Source organism: Pseudorca crassidens, chromosome 6 (assembly GCF_039906515.1).
Source record: "Pseudorca crassidens isolate mPseCra1 chromosome 6, mPseCra1.hap1, whole genome shotgun sequence".
Classification (NCBI taxonomy): Eukaryota; Metazoa; Chordata; class Mammalia; order Artiodactyla; family Delphinidae; genus Pseudorca; species Pseudorca crassidens.
Window position 1 is genome coordinate 63,640,795 of NC_090301.1, and position 16,186 is coordinate 63,656,980.

At 43.7% G+C, this 16,186-nt stretch overlaps 1 protein-coding gene across 5 annotated transcripts in view; it reads left to right on the forward strand.

Annotated features, from left to right (window-relative positions):
* Positions 1-16,186, forward strand: part of STK39 (serine/threonine kinase 39) — a 485,881-nt gene that overhangs the window by 213,281 nt on the left and 256,414 nt on the right. Inside the window, exon 1 of one of the 5 annotated variants that reach the window (XM_067741648.1) lies at positions 14,358-14,435. The exons of the other annotated variants lie outside the window; for them this stretch is intronic. Coding sequence (XP_067597749.1) covers positions 14,387-14,435 — 49 coding nt within the window. The 5' untranslated portion in view covers positions 14,358-14,386. Of the gene's footprint in view, positions 1-14,357; positions 14,436-16,186 lie in introns of those variants that run through there. 5 annotated transcript variants of the gene reach the window in all.

The following is a 16,186-nucleotide window of genomic DNA, read 5'->3' on the forward strand; positions in this document are numbered from 1 at the left end:
TACCGCAATAAATAAAAAAATTAAAAAAATGAGTCTCTCCTGAAGTCGGAGACTCATTAAGTGAGTGGATTTACCCACTGTTATGCTTGTATTGTAGACCCAACTTGTGTCAGTGGAGTTGGTTTCCTTTCCTCTTAGAGGGGCCTCATTGGTCTTCCTGCCTCCAGGCCATCAGAAGAAGCTTGGAGACGTGTGTGAGTCCCCCCGCCCCTCACTCAGTACCTCGGATTGATCGCCGTCTTTGAACGCTGGATCCTCCAAGACGTCCTTAAGAAAGCTCTTGTTTTCTCATTCCTTTATTCTCTTCGATAAGTGAGTGGAATGTTGGGGGTCTGCCTTATAGTCTGTAACACCATAAAATGTGAAAGAATGTAGAGCGACCGTAGTGTGCGGAGGCAAGTACTCTCATTTTACAGTTAGGGGTTGCGTGCTTTGCTCAGAGTCCCCCAGGGAACTGAGAGTTTTGATTTTCGGCTTTTTGCTACAGCACTCAGCTCATCAGGTGTCTCTTTGTGCTTGTGCCAGGAAGTAGGTATTGTACTGTATGCACCCGACAGAGAAACATGGGTAAACATGTCCCCTGTGGGATTTTTGGAGACCAAAGAAGGCCCCTGTGAGGACATTGCTGTCCTGTGTGTTGTGACTGGGATTGTGCTATGCCTTGGTGTCGAATCAGATGGATGTGACGGGGTTGATAGAATTATATAAATTTACAAAGCTGCTTAAAAGGAACCGACTGCTAAAACACACTTCCTCGTTTCTTGCCTTAATTGTCAACAGTAGGGCTTTTGTAGGATTGTCCTCTACTGAGTTGCTTGTTCAAAGATCTGCTACTAAGGGAGTTGAATGTATATATTAAAAAACCCATTACAGTAAAACTTATTATAGTCCATATAATTCTCAATAGTAATTTATTTATTTATTTATAACTTATTTATTTATTTTTGGCTGCATTGGGTCTTCGTTGCTGCACATGGGCTTTCTCTAGCTGCGGCGAGCGCGGGCTGCTCTTTGTTATGGTGCGTGGGCTTCTCATTGCGGTGGCTTCTCTTGTTGCGGAGCGTGGGCTCTAGGCGTGCGGGCTTCAGTAGTTGTGGCATGCGGGCTCAGTAGTTGTGGCTCATGGGCTGTAGAGCGCAGGCTCAGTAGTTGTGGCGCACGGGCTTAGTGGCTCAGCAGCATGTGGGATCTTCCTGGACCAGGGCTCGAACCCGTGTCCCCTGCATTGGCAGGCGGATTCTTAACCACTGCGCCACCAGGGAAGTCCCTTAATAGTTAGTACTTTAAATTTGGCTTCAGAGATATTATTTTTTTAAACTTTAATATTATAAAGTACATTTTAATTGCAAAACAATGCACGCTCATTGAAGAAAAATTGGAAAATGTAGAAAAGCACAAAGAAGAAAATATGTCACCCGTAATCCTATGGCCAAAAGAGGAAGCAATATTTTGGTGTTTACTGTATATTCATAAAATTGGAATTACATTGTACATATTTTATAACCTGTTATATTAAATATAGTATTAATTTCCCCTTGTCATTACATATTATTCTAAGATAGACATAGGGTTATTTAAAAATTGCTTTCAACATTTTCTCAGGAAAAATTTTCAAACATGCAGCCAAGTTGGAAGAAACATGCAGCAAACCTGGAAGAAATTTACAGCGAATACCCATATGTTCATCACCTATGTTTTACCATTAATACTTTACCATACTTTTTTCATCACTTATCCATCTATCCACCCTCTCTCTTCATCCGTCAATCCATCTTGCTGCATTTTCCCTGCATTTCAAAGTAAATTTCCGTGAAGTGTATTGCTTTTAACCAAGCTAGTTAACCTTCATAATTGTTTTTGGTTTATACCAATATTCAAAGGAATTTGTATTCTCTGAGCACATACAAAGGAAGGCCCGGAAAACTTGCCAAGAGAATTTTGTTGGGTGTAGTGAGAAGGACATCCAGGGACCTAAAATTTGCCTTCGAACAGGGTGTTTGTCATTAGCATCTGAAGTGGCAAATAAAGAACCATCTGCTTTTATGCCTAAAGCTGAGTTCAGCATGGGGACAAGGAGAATCTTTAGAGGGTCCAATGCTTCTTTCCCTTGTGGTTCTCAATGCTGTCAGAGCCCCCAGTACTTGGTAAATAGCGAAGGTGGATTGACTTGTTGGGAGGAAAAGCACTTCTGCTCCAGTTGGGGCGGTTGACTCCCAGCTGCCCTGTGGCCCCGGGAATGTGCTTTCCTGCTTGCTTCTGCCTAGGGCTCCCTGGGCAGGAGGTTGAGGCCCTGTTGCTCTGCTCTGTAACTGCACTCTCGCTTCTGCTGGGGACAGATTTCCTGCTAGTTTAGGTGGCTTCCTGTTTGAGTGAGAGGTTCTTCTGTTTTGGCGATGGTGGTGGAATGTTGATGGTGGTGGAATGTTGATGGCCGGCGTGGGCCGACGACCTTGGTGGCCACAGAAAACACGTCTGGCTCGTATCTCTCCGATGCCTGCTTTTAAAGCTGTATATCCTAAGGGGCAAGACCGGGTGCAGCCACCTTGCTCTGTGTGCAGTTCCCAGCATATAGCACCTTGTGTGCTTAGCCCCTTAATAAATGCTGATAGCCAAGGAGCCTGTCCCTGTTAAACCCTCCAGAATCCCTGTAGTTAGTTCTACTCTGCTAGCACGTGGTACCCGCTCACAAGCATTTTAAGAACACGCATTGGTTCTACCAAGCGTGTCACCTTTTCTTGTGTTTGCAAGTGGCTGTAGGCCCTGGAGAGAGCAGGCTCTGTGCCTCCTCCTTCCCCTTCCTCTTTCCCGTGTTTCACATTCCAATTCCAGGGTGTTCAGTCTCGGTGTCACGTCAGCGCCGCTGAAAACTATAAGAAGCCTCAGTCCTGCCATTGGTGACAGCTCTCACCTGTTTTTTCTCATAAACCCAACTGCCTTCCTGGGAACTGGGGTCTGTGGAGCCCTGACTTGACATAACTAGGCTGCACACGGCCATTCCCCTTCCCTTATTTTTGTCTTCATCTCTTCCTTATTCTTGTTTTCCTGAGGGCAGTCGATTCTTAGCCGTCTCAGGCACATCATCTGGTTTCTGAATTATCCAGGTTCCTTGATTTTTCCCTCGGGCAATTTCAGTTCTCATTGTCTGGGTTGGCTGGGACCCTGATGGTTGGAAAGAATGTCTAGTTTCTCTTGTGCCCCACCTGCTTTCTCTCCCCTCTAATTCATGGAGATTTGGACCTCTGGAACATTTGTCAGTGTCTTCAGAGATCTTTGGTTGTCCCAGCTGGGGAGGGCTGAGAGAATGCTACTGACCTCTCATGGATAGAGGTCAGGGTTGCTGCTAAACATCCTACCGTCTAGGGATAAGCCCTTACAAGAAAGAATTATCTGATCTAAAATGCCGATAGTTCAGAGGCTCAGAAACCCTGCCCTAGATTTAAAGGTGCTTTTTGGGAAAATCTTCCCATCGATGGCATTATATGACCTCCATGCCAATATTACACCATCCCCTATCAGAAAGTTCATCTGTACATCCAGCCTAAGTCTCTCTTTTTTTTTTTTTTGCGGTACGCGGGCCTCTCACTGCTGTGGCCTCTCCCATTGCGGAGCACAGGCTCCGGACGCGCAGACTCAGCGGCCATGGCTCATGGGCCCAGCCGCTCCGCGGCATGTGGGATCCTCCCGGACCGGGGCACGAACCCTCAGGCGGACTCTCAACCACTGCGCCACCAGGGAAGCCCAGCCTAAGTCTCTTATGCTTCAGTTAGTTGCTCTGAAGTGGAGATGAAAATGTGTGCTCACCGTCTCCTGAGTATGGTCATACTCTCCCAAGCTGATCTCAGTTAACTTTTAAAATTTATCCTCTTATAGCCTCTTTTCTGCCTCTCTTTTTAATCTCTTGAGATGTCTTCCAAATTTTTCAGGTATTAATATTATGTCTCAAATTGTAGTGACCCAATCCAGAGGCAGCATTCTAGCAGTTTGGCCAATACCGCATGCGACGAAAGTGGTTATCTTTGGGGTGGATCTGGTCGAGGTGGGAGGGAAAATCATGACCAACCATGTAAACGACTGCTAGGAGAGCAAGAAAACAGCTACTTCTCCTGCTCATTAGAGGGAGTCCTTTTCCACATCAGGGAGACCTGGGTAGAAATCTTTACCCTGCCACGTGCAAAAAGCGGGCCACAGGCCTCAGTTTTCTGAGCCATAAAATGGGGATGAAACACTTCAGAGGGTTGTTGGGAGTGTAAAGTGAACGGGACGATGTCTGTACGAATGATCATTAGCTCCTTGGGGTAAGTAGGGACTTGGTGTTTTAATTAACTGCGTCCATGGTTTTCGTTGGAGAAGATACTCAAAAAATTGGGAAATCTACAGAGGTAGTTTGAGTTTGATGGTGGTTTTCAAACTTTATTGTGCAGAAGAGTTCCCAGGGTGCTTGTTCAAGCATGCAGGTCCTCAGGCTACAGCCCCAGAGATTCTATTTGGGAAGTTTGGCCGAGTCTGGGCATTTTTTTTTTTTTCAGAGTAACCCAGGTGGTTCTGATGCAGGTGGTGCACAGGTAACACTTGGCGAAATCCTGGCTAGTGGCTACCAGGTGAGCTTGAATGAGGAACCCCCACCTTCTCAGGAAGCCTGGCTCCAGCTAGTTGGTTTCTGTTTCTCTGGGGCCATTGACAAAGAAGAATGTTTTAGAGCTGTTTCAAGCAGGACAGAACTGTTCTTTGTTCTTGCTTTTAATGGTAACTGGAGGTATCTTATTTTTATTTTATGGAGGTATCTTTTTATTGGATGATCTCCTCGAACGTTATTTTGACTCAGAGTCCTAAGTCTCGCGGGAACTAGCTCAGGAACCTGGGCTGGGGAAATCTCCTTGACCGTTGGATGATGGAATTGTGATCTGGGGTGGGGAAGGGGCACGTTGGAGGGAGGTGGTGCTTATCCTTAGTGGGGGTTTTGGAAGGCTTTGGGGAAAAAGAAGTGAGCCGTGGACGGGATTCCTCCCGGCTCCAAACTGCATTCCTTGAGGAATGGGATGAAAATGATCACGTTCCATCCATTTGCAAATTGTTCGTATCTAGTTTCTCTATTTCGTTGAGTTATGCCTGGCAATCTAGAATACTGACCACATTCGTATTTTAAAAAGTTTCTTTTCGCAGCCGAGGTTTGAGGGGTGGGAGGATGGTTCACTGAGCGGACCCCTGATGACCAGAGTTGCTAAGTCCTGAAATGAATGTTTGTGATTTCCTGACTTAAGGACAAAATAAACATCCAAGGCTTGCCCAGGAATATATTTTAATGCTTCCCCTGTGCTGCAGCTTCGGGTCTGCGTGTGTTCTCAGATCTCTTTCTGTGGCATATATTCTACCCACACTTTCTGTCAGGCACAGCTTCTGGTTGCCAGCTAAGGTCCGGCCTCTGCAATGTAGGCTGCGACTCCAAAATATTTTAAAAGAAAACCTTGGAAGGAATTTTCATCATTTATTTAATAAATGAAAGTGCTAGGCAGAAATCAAAAGTCAGCCAGGGAGTGCAGCCGGAAAATGTAAACCATGTGAGATGTGCCTTTAAAGTTGAGAACCCTTCTTGGAATCCCCTCCTCTCCTTCCCTCAAGAACTCCCTTTAAAGTCCTGTCTGTTGAATTTAATGAGTTTGAAGCTGTGAATATGATTTTTACATGAAAAGTGTATAAGCCAAAGAGTCAGGTTGCTTTGGTTGATATTTTTCAGTCCTGCATATAAGATGTTTGTTAAATATGTCCTAGTTTCTCTGAGTTAATAGAAGGTTGTTTTGTTTGATAATGTTGGGTCCCTGAGCCCATGGCAGGTGGACATTTCTGTGGATTTTATCATAATAAAACCAAATAGAGGACATATTATTTGTAAACTGGTACAAAAATAAAAGGTGAATGTTCAGTGGTTAAATGGTAGTGAAAAATGAGAAAGAAGGATTTGCTTAACTGAATAGTTTTTTTCCATTCCAAGTTTAACTAGTAGTATCCTTTAAATACATTTGTTTTAGAGTCAGGAATGAGGTTAGATAGTAGTTGGGTGTGGCAGCTCTTTGTAGATTTAAAGTGTGCTGATCTCTAAGACTAATGGTGTGGCATTTAATACTTCCATGGATTTTTTTTTTTTTTTTTGGTCTCGTAAGTCATTGCCTTTTCCCACTTCTTAAATATTTTGATATGGTTTTTGATATGTTTTGATAAAAGCATGGAAATGTTACTTTAAAGTTCAAGAGAGAAACGAAGGTGAATGCAAAATAAACATTATTTTGCTGGCCATATTTGGTCATTTTGGTTCTGGCTGGAGAATGTGAGGAATTGTAATACAGGTCAGATACCATCATGAAACATAATAGGACATCCGGATACTCTTAAAGCCCAGACATTTCCAAGGCCCTGCTGACAGCTTAATTATTTCAAGCAATATTTGATATGGCTGAATACCAGTTGTCCAAAGAATCTGGACATCCTTTTGGAGTCATTGTCCAGTGTGAGCCCTGGCAGAAGATGTGAAAGTCTGCATGGACATAATGTTGAGATGCAGGGTTCCCTTTTCCCTTTACAAAGGGAATTAGCATAAAGTGGTGCTTCTCCACCAGTGACTTTGAAATAGGATATAGTTTGCAAAACTGAACAACTTCCTCCGTTTTCTAGGATGGAGTTCAGGTTCTCCCAGGATGGGATCTGATGCCTAGATAGCCACCTCTTTTTCTCCTTCAGACATTCTCCTGAAATGATCGGCCTCATGAGTTAAGGATGGTGCATAAAAAGGTGGAAGAGGTGTCCCACTGTGGTCTCTGTGGCCGGTGGGAGTCTTCACAGAGGCTGCAGCTGGCCTCCTTTTAAAGCTGAGAACAAACTTCAGTGGTGTAAGCCTCTTGTCTGCTGAAGGGTATAACCCCTTTAAGGATCAGGGTATCAAAGGATATGGGATTTTTCTTTTAAGCATTTCCTGAAGCTAAAGCCCCTGGAAGCCCCGCCCTGCACCCCTGTGATACTTTTAGCATTGCCTAAAATATGATGCCACAGTGGAGAATCTGGAGGACAGCTGGGAAGCTGGCGATCGGATGAGCATGTTCCACTTTTTTTTAGTCACTCCTCAAGGAGTTAGGAAGCCTTAAAGGGAAGGCACAGCACAGTATTCTCGCTATATATAACATTTATCTCTATGTGTACTTTTTTAATTAAAAAAAAATTTTTAGTTTTTATTTTGTTATTGGAGTAGAATTGCTTTACAATGGTGTGTTAGTTTCTGCTGTGCAACGAAGGGCATCAGCTATACATATACATGTGTATAGTTCAGAGTTACCTGCACGTGTTTAAATGTAAACTATTTTAATGTAGTACTATTCTTAAAACATTCAGAGAGTTGCCGCCTGCAGCATTTCATCTGTGGACTCTTACCTGTAAGTACTCAGCCACTAGTGAAAGCTAAGACTTCGGCGAAAATTACAGTGCAGAGAGCGTGATGTCTCCTCCAAGTCCATATTCCGTTCGCTTATTTAAAAAAAAAAGTGCACACTCTATGGTGCAGGTTCAGCTAATTTCCTGCTGGGTTGGTGAGTTATTCTTGTATCCTAGGTAAATAATCCTTGAATGAAATTGATGTATTTCTTTTTACTCACTTGGTTTGGCAAATCATTGACAGACAAATGATTTTATTAGCAATTTAATGACTTAACAAATAGAGCAATTTTATAAGAGCCTTGAAGCTTGTGCATTTGGCATTGTTTTAGCGTTTATTTGCGCCAAAGGTGGGTTATCCCTTTGAAATTGTTAGATAAAACAGAGAGAAAGGAGAATTCAAATGCCCACTTTTAGGGTTAAAGGCAATATTTTATGGTTTAGTAACGTGTCGGGATATTGTGTTGCAACTAATGTAATTATAAACATTTTAGAAACGTGAAAAATATTTATGATCTAATTCACAATGCATTAGCAGAATACAGAGCTATAATTACTGTGACTGTATATGTGAGTGCATATAAATGTGTGTGTATGTATGAATAAGGATTAGAATGTAATATGCAACTATGAAAATAGCTGTATTTGGGTAGTGGGATTTAAGAAAAATTACTTAAAACATTCTTTGTCCTTGTTGTTTAGTATGGTTTCATTCTAAGGAAGGGAGGAAAAAAGCTTTCATTTGACTGGTTTATTTCTTTTAAGACTCCGAAAGTAAAAGAGTGGGACGGAAAAAATACCTTCAAATACTAAATATTTATATTTCTTCTTTTGGTTTTATAAAGTCTTCTTCATAGGAATCAGCATCCACAAATATCCATTTGTAAGAGATGACCGAACAATTTGTTTTTTTCCCGGAACTCTCTCTTGAATGTGTGCAACCCCCCCCCCCCCCCCCCTTGCTGGCCTCTTCTCACTTAGTAAATGGGAGATGGCAGCAATTTGGTTTTTACATCTCCTTCCCCTGCATCCTCAGCCTTCTTTGCTCTTCCTGTTGGAGGTTGATTGAGCAATGCCTGGTAGCTCAAGCCTTTTAAATGTCACCTGGAGCAAGTGGAATTTATTCTGGGGGACAGACCAGTCCTGGTGGACAAGTTTTGGGAAGGGTGAAGAGAGAATCAAGGCTGTTCGTTAGAAAATTCAGTGATGATTATAGTAGAGGCGATGCATATTTAGCTTTAGTACCTCAGTATTTCCCCCCCCAGGTAATTTCCAATCCATCAGCTCTCATCCTTGCCCAGATTATCATTAATTTGTGCCCACACATTTATGGCAGCTCCCTAACCAATCTTGCTGCATCTACTCTTTCTCCACATACAACCATACCTCCATAGAGCAGCCAGAGTGAGCTTGATAAAATATGAACCAGATCATCTAATTCTTCTTTTCAAAATCCTCCAAAGCACTTATTTTGGTCCACAAGTCTCTCTCCATATGGTCCCTGCCTACCTGTCTGACCATCCCTTTTTCCATCTGCCTTCTTAGTCAACAAGTTCTGGCTACGCTGCCTTTGTCTGTGTCCCTTGAGCTCTCCAAACTCATCCCTGACTCAGGCCCTTTACACGAGCTGCTCCTCTTCTTGGCACGCTCTGCCCACAGATCTTTGTATGGTGGCTTCTTCTCATCCACCTGATGTCAACACCTTAGTGAAGCTTCCTTGACTGTCGCAGCTCCGGGACTCTCCCCACCATTCAATATCACGCACGTCTGTTTTATTTTTTTCACAGCACTTACTGCAAAATAAAATTATTCATAGATTTAAAAAAAGCTAGTCCCCACCCCCATTAAAATGTAAACTCTAGGAAGGCAGGCACTTTTTTTGCTCTCTGCCTCCAGAACTTTAAATAGTGCCTGGCATATACAGGAAGCTCAGTGGAATCTGTTGAATGAATAAACAAGTACATATTCTCTGTCCTTATATGATTATATGACCTATAAATAGAAGTTCTTTTCAGCTCCAAGATACTGTTATTCTTTGCATGTTGAAGGTGTTATTACAATTATTATACATGGTTAGTAGATCAGGCTTTTGGTTACTGCCCCCCCGCCCCCCATTGGTGATGGAGTTGTTATACGTATCTATCCGTTTTGTTCTTACTCGGACGGGATGGGCTGAAGCAACAAAGTGAAGCTAGGTGATACATGAGGAGATGGAATCTGAAACTTGGGCTTTTTCGGGAGTTTGGTCCGCATACCATAGGCCACAGCCCAGAGCCTAGACCTGAAGGCCTGGCCATTATCACCAGCAGGTTTTTATTAAATTATGTGCAGGAGGGGTCATCTTGGTGGTGAACGAGGTGAATGAAGAGGGTAGGTAACTGCCTACTGAGAGCTTAGAGTTCAAGGTAGAAACATTAGTTAACCAAAAACTTGACAGCAAATTAATAAAACTAAATTACTTCCTATCATTTGTTGAGTAAATGAAACAGAAAGGAAATAAAGAAGTTTATCTGTTAAAAGATCAATTTAACAGGTACTTATTAATCCAGTTCAGCCCAGCTGTTAAAAAAGGTAATCAATGTGTGACTACAAGACATATTGAAACTCATGCCATCCTAAGCAGCTCTCCCTAGAATATACATCTGCTTCCAGAGATATGGTCACAGATATGAGGATCTGGGCCTCATGCTGTAAGAAGGTTTCAATTAAACAATATTAGTAATGATTCTTTTTCTTGAAGTATCATACTAAGTAATCTGTATATGTTGAATTTAGACATCATATTGCTCTTGTAAAGACTAATTGTTTCATGTGAATGTGACTAGGGGCCTGATATATATTGAATAAAAGCATTTGCAGATGAGTATCCTTAGTTGATTATAATATTTGAGGAATCATGTTTTCTGGATTAATAAATTTCCAGGTAACTGAAGCCCAACTTAATTTCAACCGTAGTTGCTGGAAATAATTCTAAGTTTAATTACACTTTGTTTACTGAGGCAGGGAAGGAGAATCGTCCTCATCTTTCATTTGTGGTGAATTTCTGAAAATATACCTGAAAAGTAATGAACTTTACATGTTAAGGGGAGGAGTGTTGAATCTTCATTTCTGAAGAGCTAAATACACATAAAATTCCTAAGTGTGGTTCCTTGGAGAAAGGGATTTGCTCCTTCTGGTGTCTTGCAGGCCAGGAGCCCATTCCCCAGGCTGGTCCCTCTGTTTTTTTGGGTTTTTTTTAAATTGAAGTATAGTTGATTTACAATGTTGTATTATTTTCAGGTGTATAGCACAGTGATTCAGTTATATATGTATATGTATGTTTGTATATATATATATGTATATATATGTGTGTGTGTGTATATATATTCTTTTTCAGATTCTTTTCCCTTATAGGTTATTAGAATATTGAGCATAGTTCCCTGTGCTATACAGTAGGTCCTTGTTGATTGATTGTCTGTTTTACATATAGTAGTGTATATATATTAATCTCAAACCCCTAATTTATCCCAGTGCCCTCACCCCCTACTTCCCCTTTGGTAACCATAAGTTTGTTTGCTGTGTCTCTGGGTCTGTTTCTGTTTTGTAAGTAAGTTCATTTGTATCTTTTTTTGTTTGTTTTAGATTCCACATATAAGCAATATCATATGATATTTGTCTCTGTCTGGTTTACTTCACTTAGTATGATAATCTCTAGGTCCATCCGCGTTGCTGCAGATGACCTTATTTCATTCTTTTTCATGGCCGAGTAATATTTCATCGTGTATATATGTACCACGTCTTTTTTATCCATTCATCTGTTGATGGACATTTAGGTTGCTTCCATGTCTTGGCTGTTGTAAATAGTGCTGCAGTGAACATTGGGGTGCATGTGTCTTTTTGAATTAGAGTTCTCTCCGGATATATCAAGCTGGTCCCTTTATCCCTGACTCCTCAGTCATCTGCTTTCCCATGCCTCATACCTCCCTCCCCAGTCAGCCATAGGGGGCTAGGAGGTGGGTCAGGCAGTTTCTAAACTTTCTACTCCCTTGTTAGGAGGTAAGTACCAGGAACCTTTGGGGGTGATTTGGGGAAGCTATATCCCCTGTGCTTTAGCAATTCAAAGAGGGGCCCATGGACCAGCTACATCATACGTGTCACAGGGGAGCCTGCAGAAACATAGAATCTCAGGCCCCACCCCAGACTTACTAATCAGCATCTACATTTTCACAGGATACCCAGATACCTTATGCTATCTGCACATCTTCCAATTCCTGTATGGTCCTAACACTTTGGCCGCCAGCTTTAAGACCATGGGAGGGAGAGTTCTGAATTCCTGCCAGGCCCCACCGATGGCAATGTGGGATCCTGCAGGAAGACCCACGAGGTAGGGCTGGCGGAGGCAGGGGCTGACAGCTTGCTGCTGCTCCCGTTGGGGCCCTTCGCGGGGCACTTCTTCCTCCTCCTGCTCATACAGCCGTGATCTCAGGCCTGATGGGGTTACCAGGACACTGCTTCCCCTGTGCCTCTTCTTTTCTTCTATCGTTTCAGACTGCCTGCGGCATCATTCCCCTGCTGCTGGGTGAGAGTGAGGCAAGAGAGAGGCAGGGAAAGCCCTTTCCCCTGTAGGGTTGCCTGTACTTCCTCTTGGATGGTGTAGTTTGGGGGAGAACCTCAGGTTGCCAGGGAGACCAGATAAGCAGGAGTTTGATCATGAGTGAAGTCAGATCAGATGGAGACATAGGGAGGGGTGGGTGGCATTAGCGGGATGGACTCTTTTCCTTCTGTCCTTGCATTAGCGGGATGGACTCTTTTCCTTCTGCCCTTGAGCTAGGAGAAGCTTTTAGTTCCTTGCTGCTTCATGGATCTGGTCGCCAAGGATATTTAACTATCAGAGAAGTGGATCTGGAACAATGAATCATTTCCCTGCATAATTTTCTGTACACCCAGTCATGGTGGTATAAGAGTTGGTTGTCAGTGCTGGCTACCAGGAGTAGGGTTTAATGGGGTGGAGTTGAGAAGAAGCTGGCAGAAGCTGAGGCTCTGGGGGAGCAGAGGTGATCTCAGGGAGGGCGTTTTTCTGAAGCTTGTAGTAGGTCTAGTTCTAGTTTCCATCCGGGTGTCTGGGATAATCATAGTGTTGATAATATTCACAGTCAGAACATAATTAAACACTTAAGTGCCAGGCATGTTCCTTTATATGATTACATTTGCCTGTATCATCTCATTTAATATTTACAGCTCTGCTGTGAGGTGGAGGTGGATACTGTTGCCATTCCCTTTTTGTAATTGAGGAAACTGAGGCACAAATGCCTGAGCAACTTGCCCAAGGTCTCATGGCTGCTGGGGCTGTCTGGCCCCAGGTTCCCACTCGTCATTACTACATGACCAGGAGGAAGTTGAGTGGGCTAGGCCTGGAAGTACAGAGTGAACATTTGGGGAGTGTTAGATGCTAAAAAGGGCTATGATAGAAATTGTGTTTGAAAATAGAGTGAAATGAGAATTAAATTAAAAAAAAGAGAAAACCTGGCCTTTGTTAGGGGGAGCTTGGAATAGGCCCCATCCTCCTATTGGAGCCGATGCACATCAAACTCCTTTGGCTCCTTATTAAGTGATTGTCTCTAAGCGCTAGACACCTTTCTAGACTCGGCTTGTATATTGGGCTGGTACTCGGCAAACCACGTTCCTCCCTTGCCTGCTGTTCCCTGTTAAGCTCTGCTAATAGAGGGGTGCTGAGGGAGTCTGGGAGGCTGGAGGAGGGAGAAAGGACATGCTTCATCCTGCTTGCTTACGGTCCTTATCAGCTTCCTTCCAGAAAGGGTCTTTCACTCTCTAGCAGCAGGTGGTTCCGGTCTGCAGCTTCTTTCTGCATCCTGGAACCAGCCTCCTGACATCCCTCAGAGATGCCATCAGACGGCCTCCCAGCCCCATGTGGACCCTCACTGAGAGGCCCTCCTTGGAGCCCCCGAGGTGTTAGCCCCCGCTCCTCGGACATCTGGGTCCCAGCTGTGCGGGTCTCCTCCTCTAAGCTGTCAAATTCTCATAACCCCAAGCCCCCTCTCTGATTCCCCCGGCTCTAGGGGACATAGCTGCTTCCCGCAGCTACTCTGTGTCACTCGTCTTTTCATTTCTCTAACGCCTGTGGAACACTTCTTTATACTAAATAATATCTGTTACAAGACTTCGTGTAACTGGTTTTCCTGACTGACCCCGGGCTGATAAATTTTCCCAAGACCTGGTGCCCTGGCTGGCGAGGGGGCAGAGAAGCCGACACTCAGCATCTGTGGTTCTCAAATTTAAGGACGTAGGGAAATCGCTGGAGAAGCGTATTAAAGATGCAGATTCCAGGCCTCTGTTTGCAACAATTCTGATTCAGTAGGTTGGAGATGGGCTCAAGAATCTGCTTTTTAAACAGTTACACACTATACAGAAAATAGATAAACAACAAGGACCTACCATATAGCACAGGGAACGTATTCAATATCTTTTAATAACCTGTAATGGAAAAGAATCTGAAAAATAATACATCTATATAACTGAATCACTTGGCTGTACACCTGAAACGTAAATCAACTGTACTTCAATTAAAAAAATACAATAAAATCAGTTCATCATAAACAAAACAAGGAATCTGCTTTTTAAACAGACATCTTAGGTGTTTCTGAGATGAGTTCAGCTATTAATTACTCTGTCTCGCAGGCTTTGAGAAAAATCTGCCCAAACCCAGGGCTTCTCATGGGGACTGTTTCTTAGATCTGAGGCGGTTGGTTGTCTTGGGGCTTAGAAACAGACTTGACTTATTTTTCTTAAACAGGCTTGGGGCTACGGATGTGCTAAGCTTAGACCAGGGCCCCCAAAGTTGTACCCTGGTCCCTGGTGGCTGAACACCCAACCCTTGCTCAGCGCAGCAAGCTCTGATGCAGTCAGCTGGGAGAAAGGAGTTTTCTGCCCAGTCGTGTGTTGTCCACTTGGCAGGCCTTGCCGTCCAGTGAGGGGGATGCCTTTTTCTTATTCCTACAAAGACAACGTGCATGTGGCTGAGATGGGTAAGTGGGACCGACCTCGATGTGTAGATGCTGGCTCTTCCTTTTGCATTTAGAGCCCTTCCCACTTCCCGGTGGCGTAAGGTTGGAGCAGGAAGGAGCTGGAGACCATCCCCATACCATGTTAAAATACCATATGAGAACCAGGGCACTCAGCGTCTTTTGGCCTTTGCCAGTGGGTGTATCTGTTTATCTGTGTGAATAGCAATGGACATTCCTTTGTGGAATGTTGGCTTCTATTTGGTTGATTTAATCAGTAAAATGAGTGGGTTTTGCTGGGAGGAGTTGCTACCCCCTCAGAGCAGAACAGGAAGTTTTTCAGTCTTGCCAGATCATGGGGTTTTGAGTTTACAGGGGGTGAGGACTTCAAAGTGACCTTTACTGAGTATAAAAATCCAGTTTGCTCTGTAGGGATGTGTCCCTCCTGCAGTCTAGGGCCTGATGCAGTGTTTCCTAAGATGGATTTGGAGGACTGTCATCGGCTCCTGTCTGTCACATCTCCACATTACCAGGTGTTTGATGTCACCTCTTTGTCATCAAGTGGAATCATTGAAGACCCTACTTTATTTTAGCCTGCCTCATTTTGCACGATTCCTGCATGCTGAGCAGTGGCCAGGGGATTCACTTTTTCAAAACTGAGGGTCCCAACCCATTCTGGTGGGACATTGCTCTTCAGTCTGAGCTTTCCCGTGACACTTGACGACACCAGAATTGAAAGGGATGTTCTACAAACCATAAGTGCCTTCAGGCAGATGGCCTTGCAAGGCTTGTTCCTCCACGTTAACTGCCATGTCTACCAAAAGCTACCTACTTACACACACACACAGTGAGCATACTGAGTAAAAGTGCTCTGCCTCCTTGCCTCCAGGTTATATAGCCTGTTGGGCTGAGATGACTCTGTATAGACCCAGCTTTGGGCACAGCTACACCTCCCTTGTTTACCTTGTCAACCCAGGGAGAGGTGGATGGGAGTTTCATCCACTTAGCAAACAGTTATTGAGGACCTCCTGCGTTCCAGGCAGGGGCCTCAGTGGAAGGGTTGGTTCTAGAGTCATAAGGCTGTGGAGACCAACTCGATGAGCATGTTAAGTGCTGGCATGAGACTGGACTGAGTCCTTAGGGGCGAAGAGGAGGTGACTAACTCTGCCTGGGGCTGTTAAAGAAGGCAGCATCTCAAGTGATTCATAGCTAATCCCTGTGTTGTCAAAGCCCCCCACCCCACCCAAATAGGATGATTTTTTTCTTAAACAATAAATACACATTCACGGACAGAGAGATCATATGTTTCACTCCAACTTTTCTGTTGGTCAGCATTAGAATTAGTGTCAGCATTAGAACTCAAATCTTAGAATAACTATTCTGTTTCAGCTTTAAGGGATCTGACCTTGAAGTGAGTGCTCTTCAGACTAGAGCTGTCCCCCTTATCCATGGGGGACGTGTTCTAAGACCCCCAGTAGATGCCTGAAACAGCAGATAGTACTGAACCCTACATATACTATGTTTTTTTTTCCTGTACATACCTACCTATGATCAGGCTTTACCTGATCGCAGCGTGCGATACCTTGACAGTTGATCTGATAACCTTAGATGGCTACTAAGTGACTTACAAGTGGGATACGCTGGACAAAGGGACGATTCACGTCCAGGATGGGATGGAGTGGGATCTCATCACACTACTCAGAATGGCACAAACTTTAAACCTTGCAAATTGTTTATTTCTGGAATTTTCCATGTAATGTTTTTCGATCACGGTT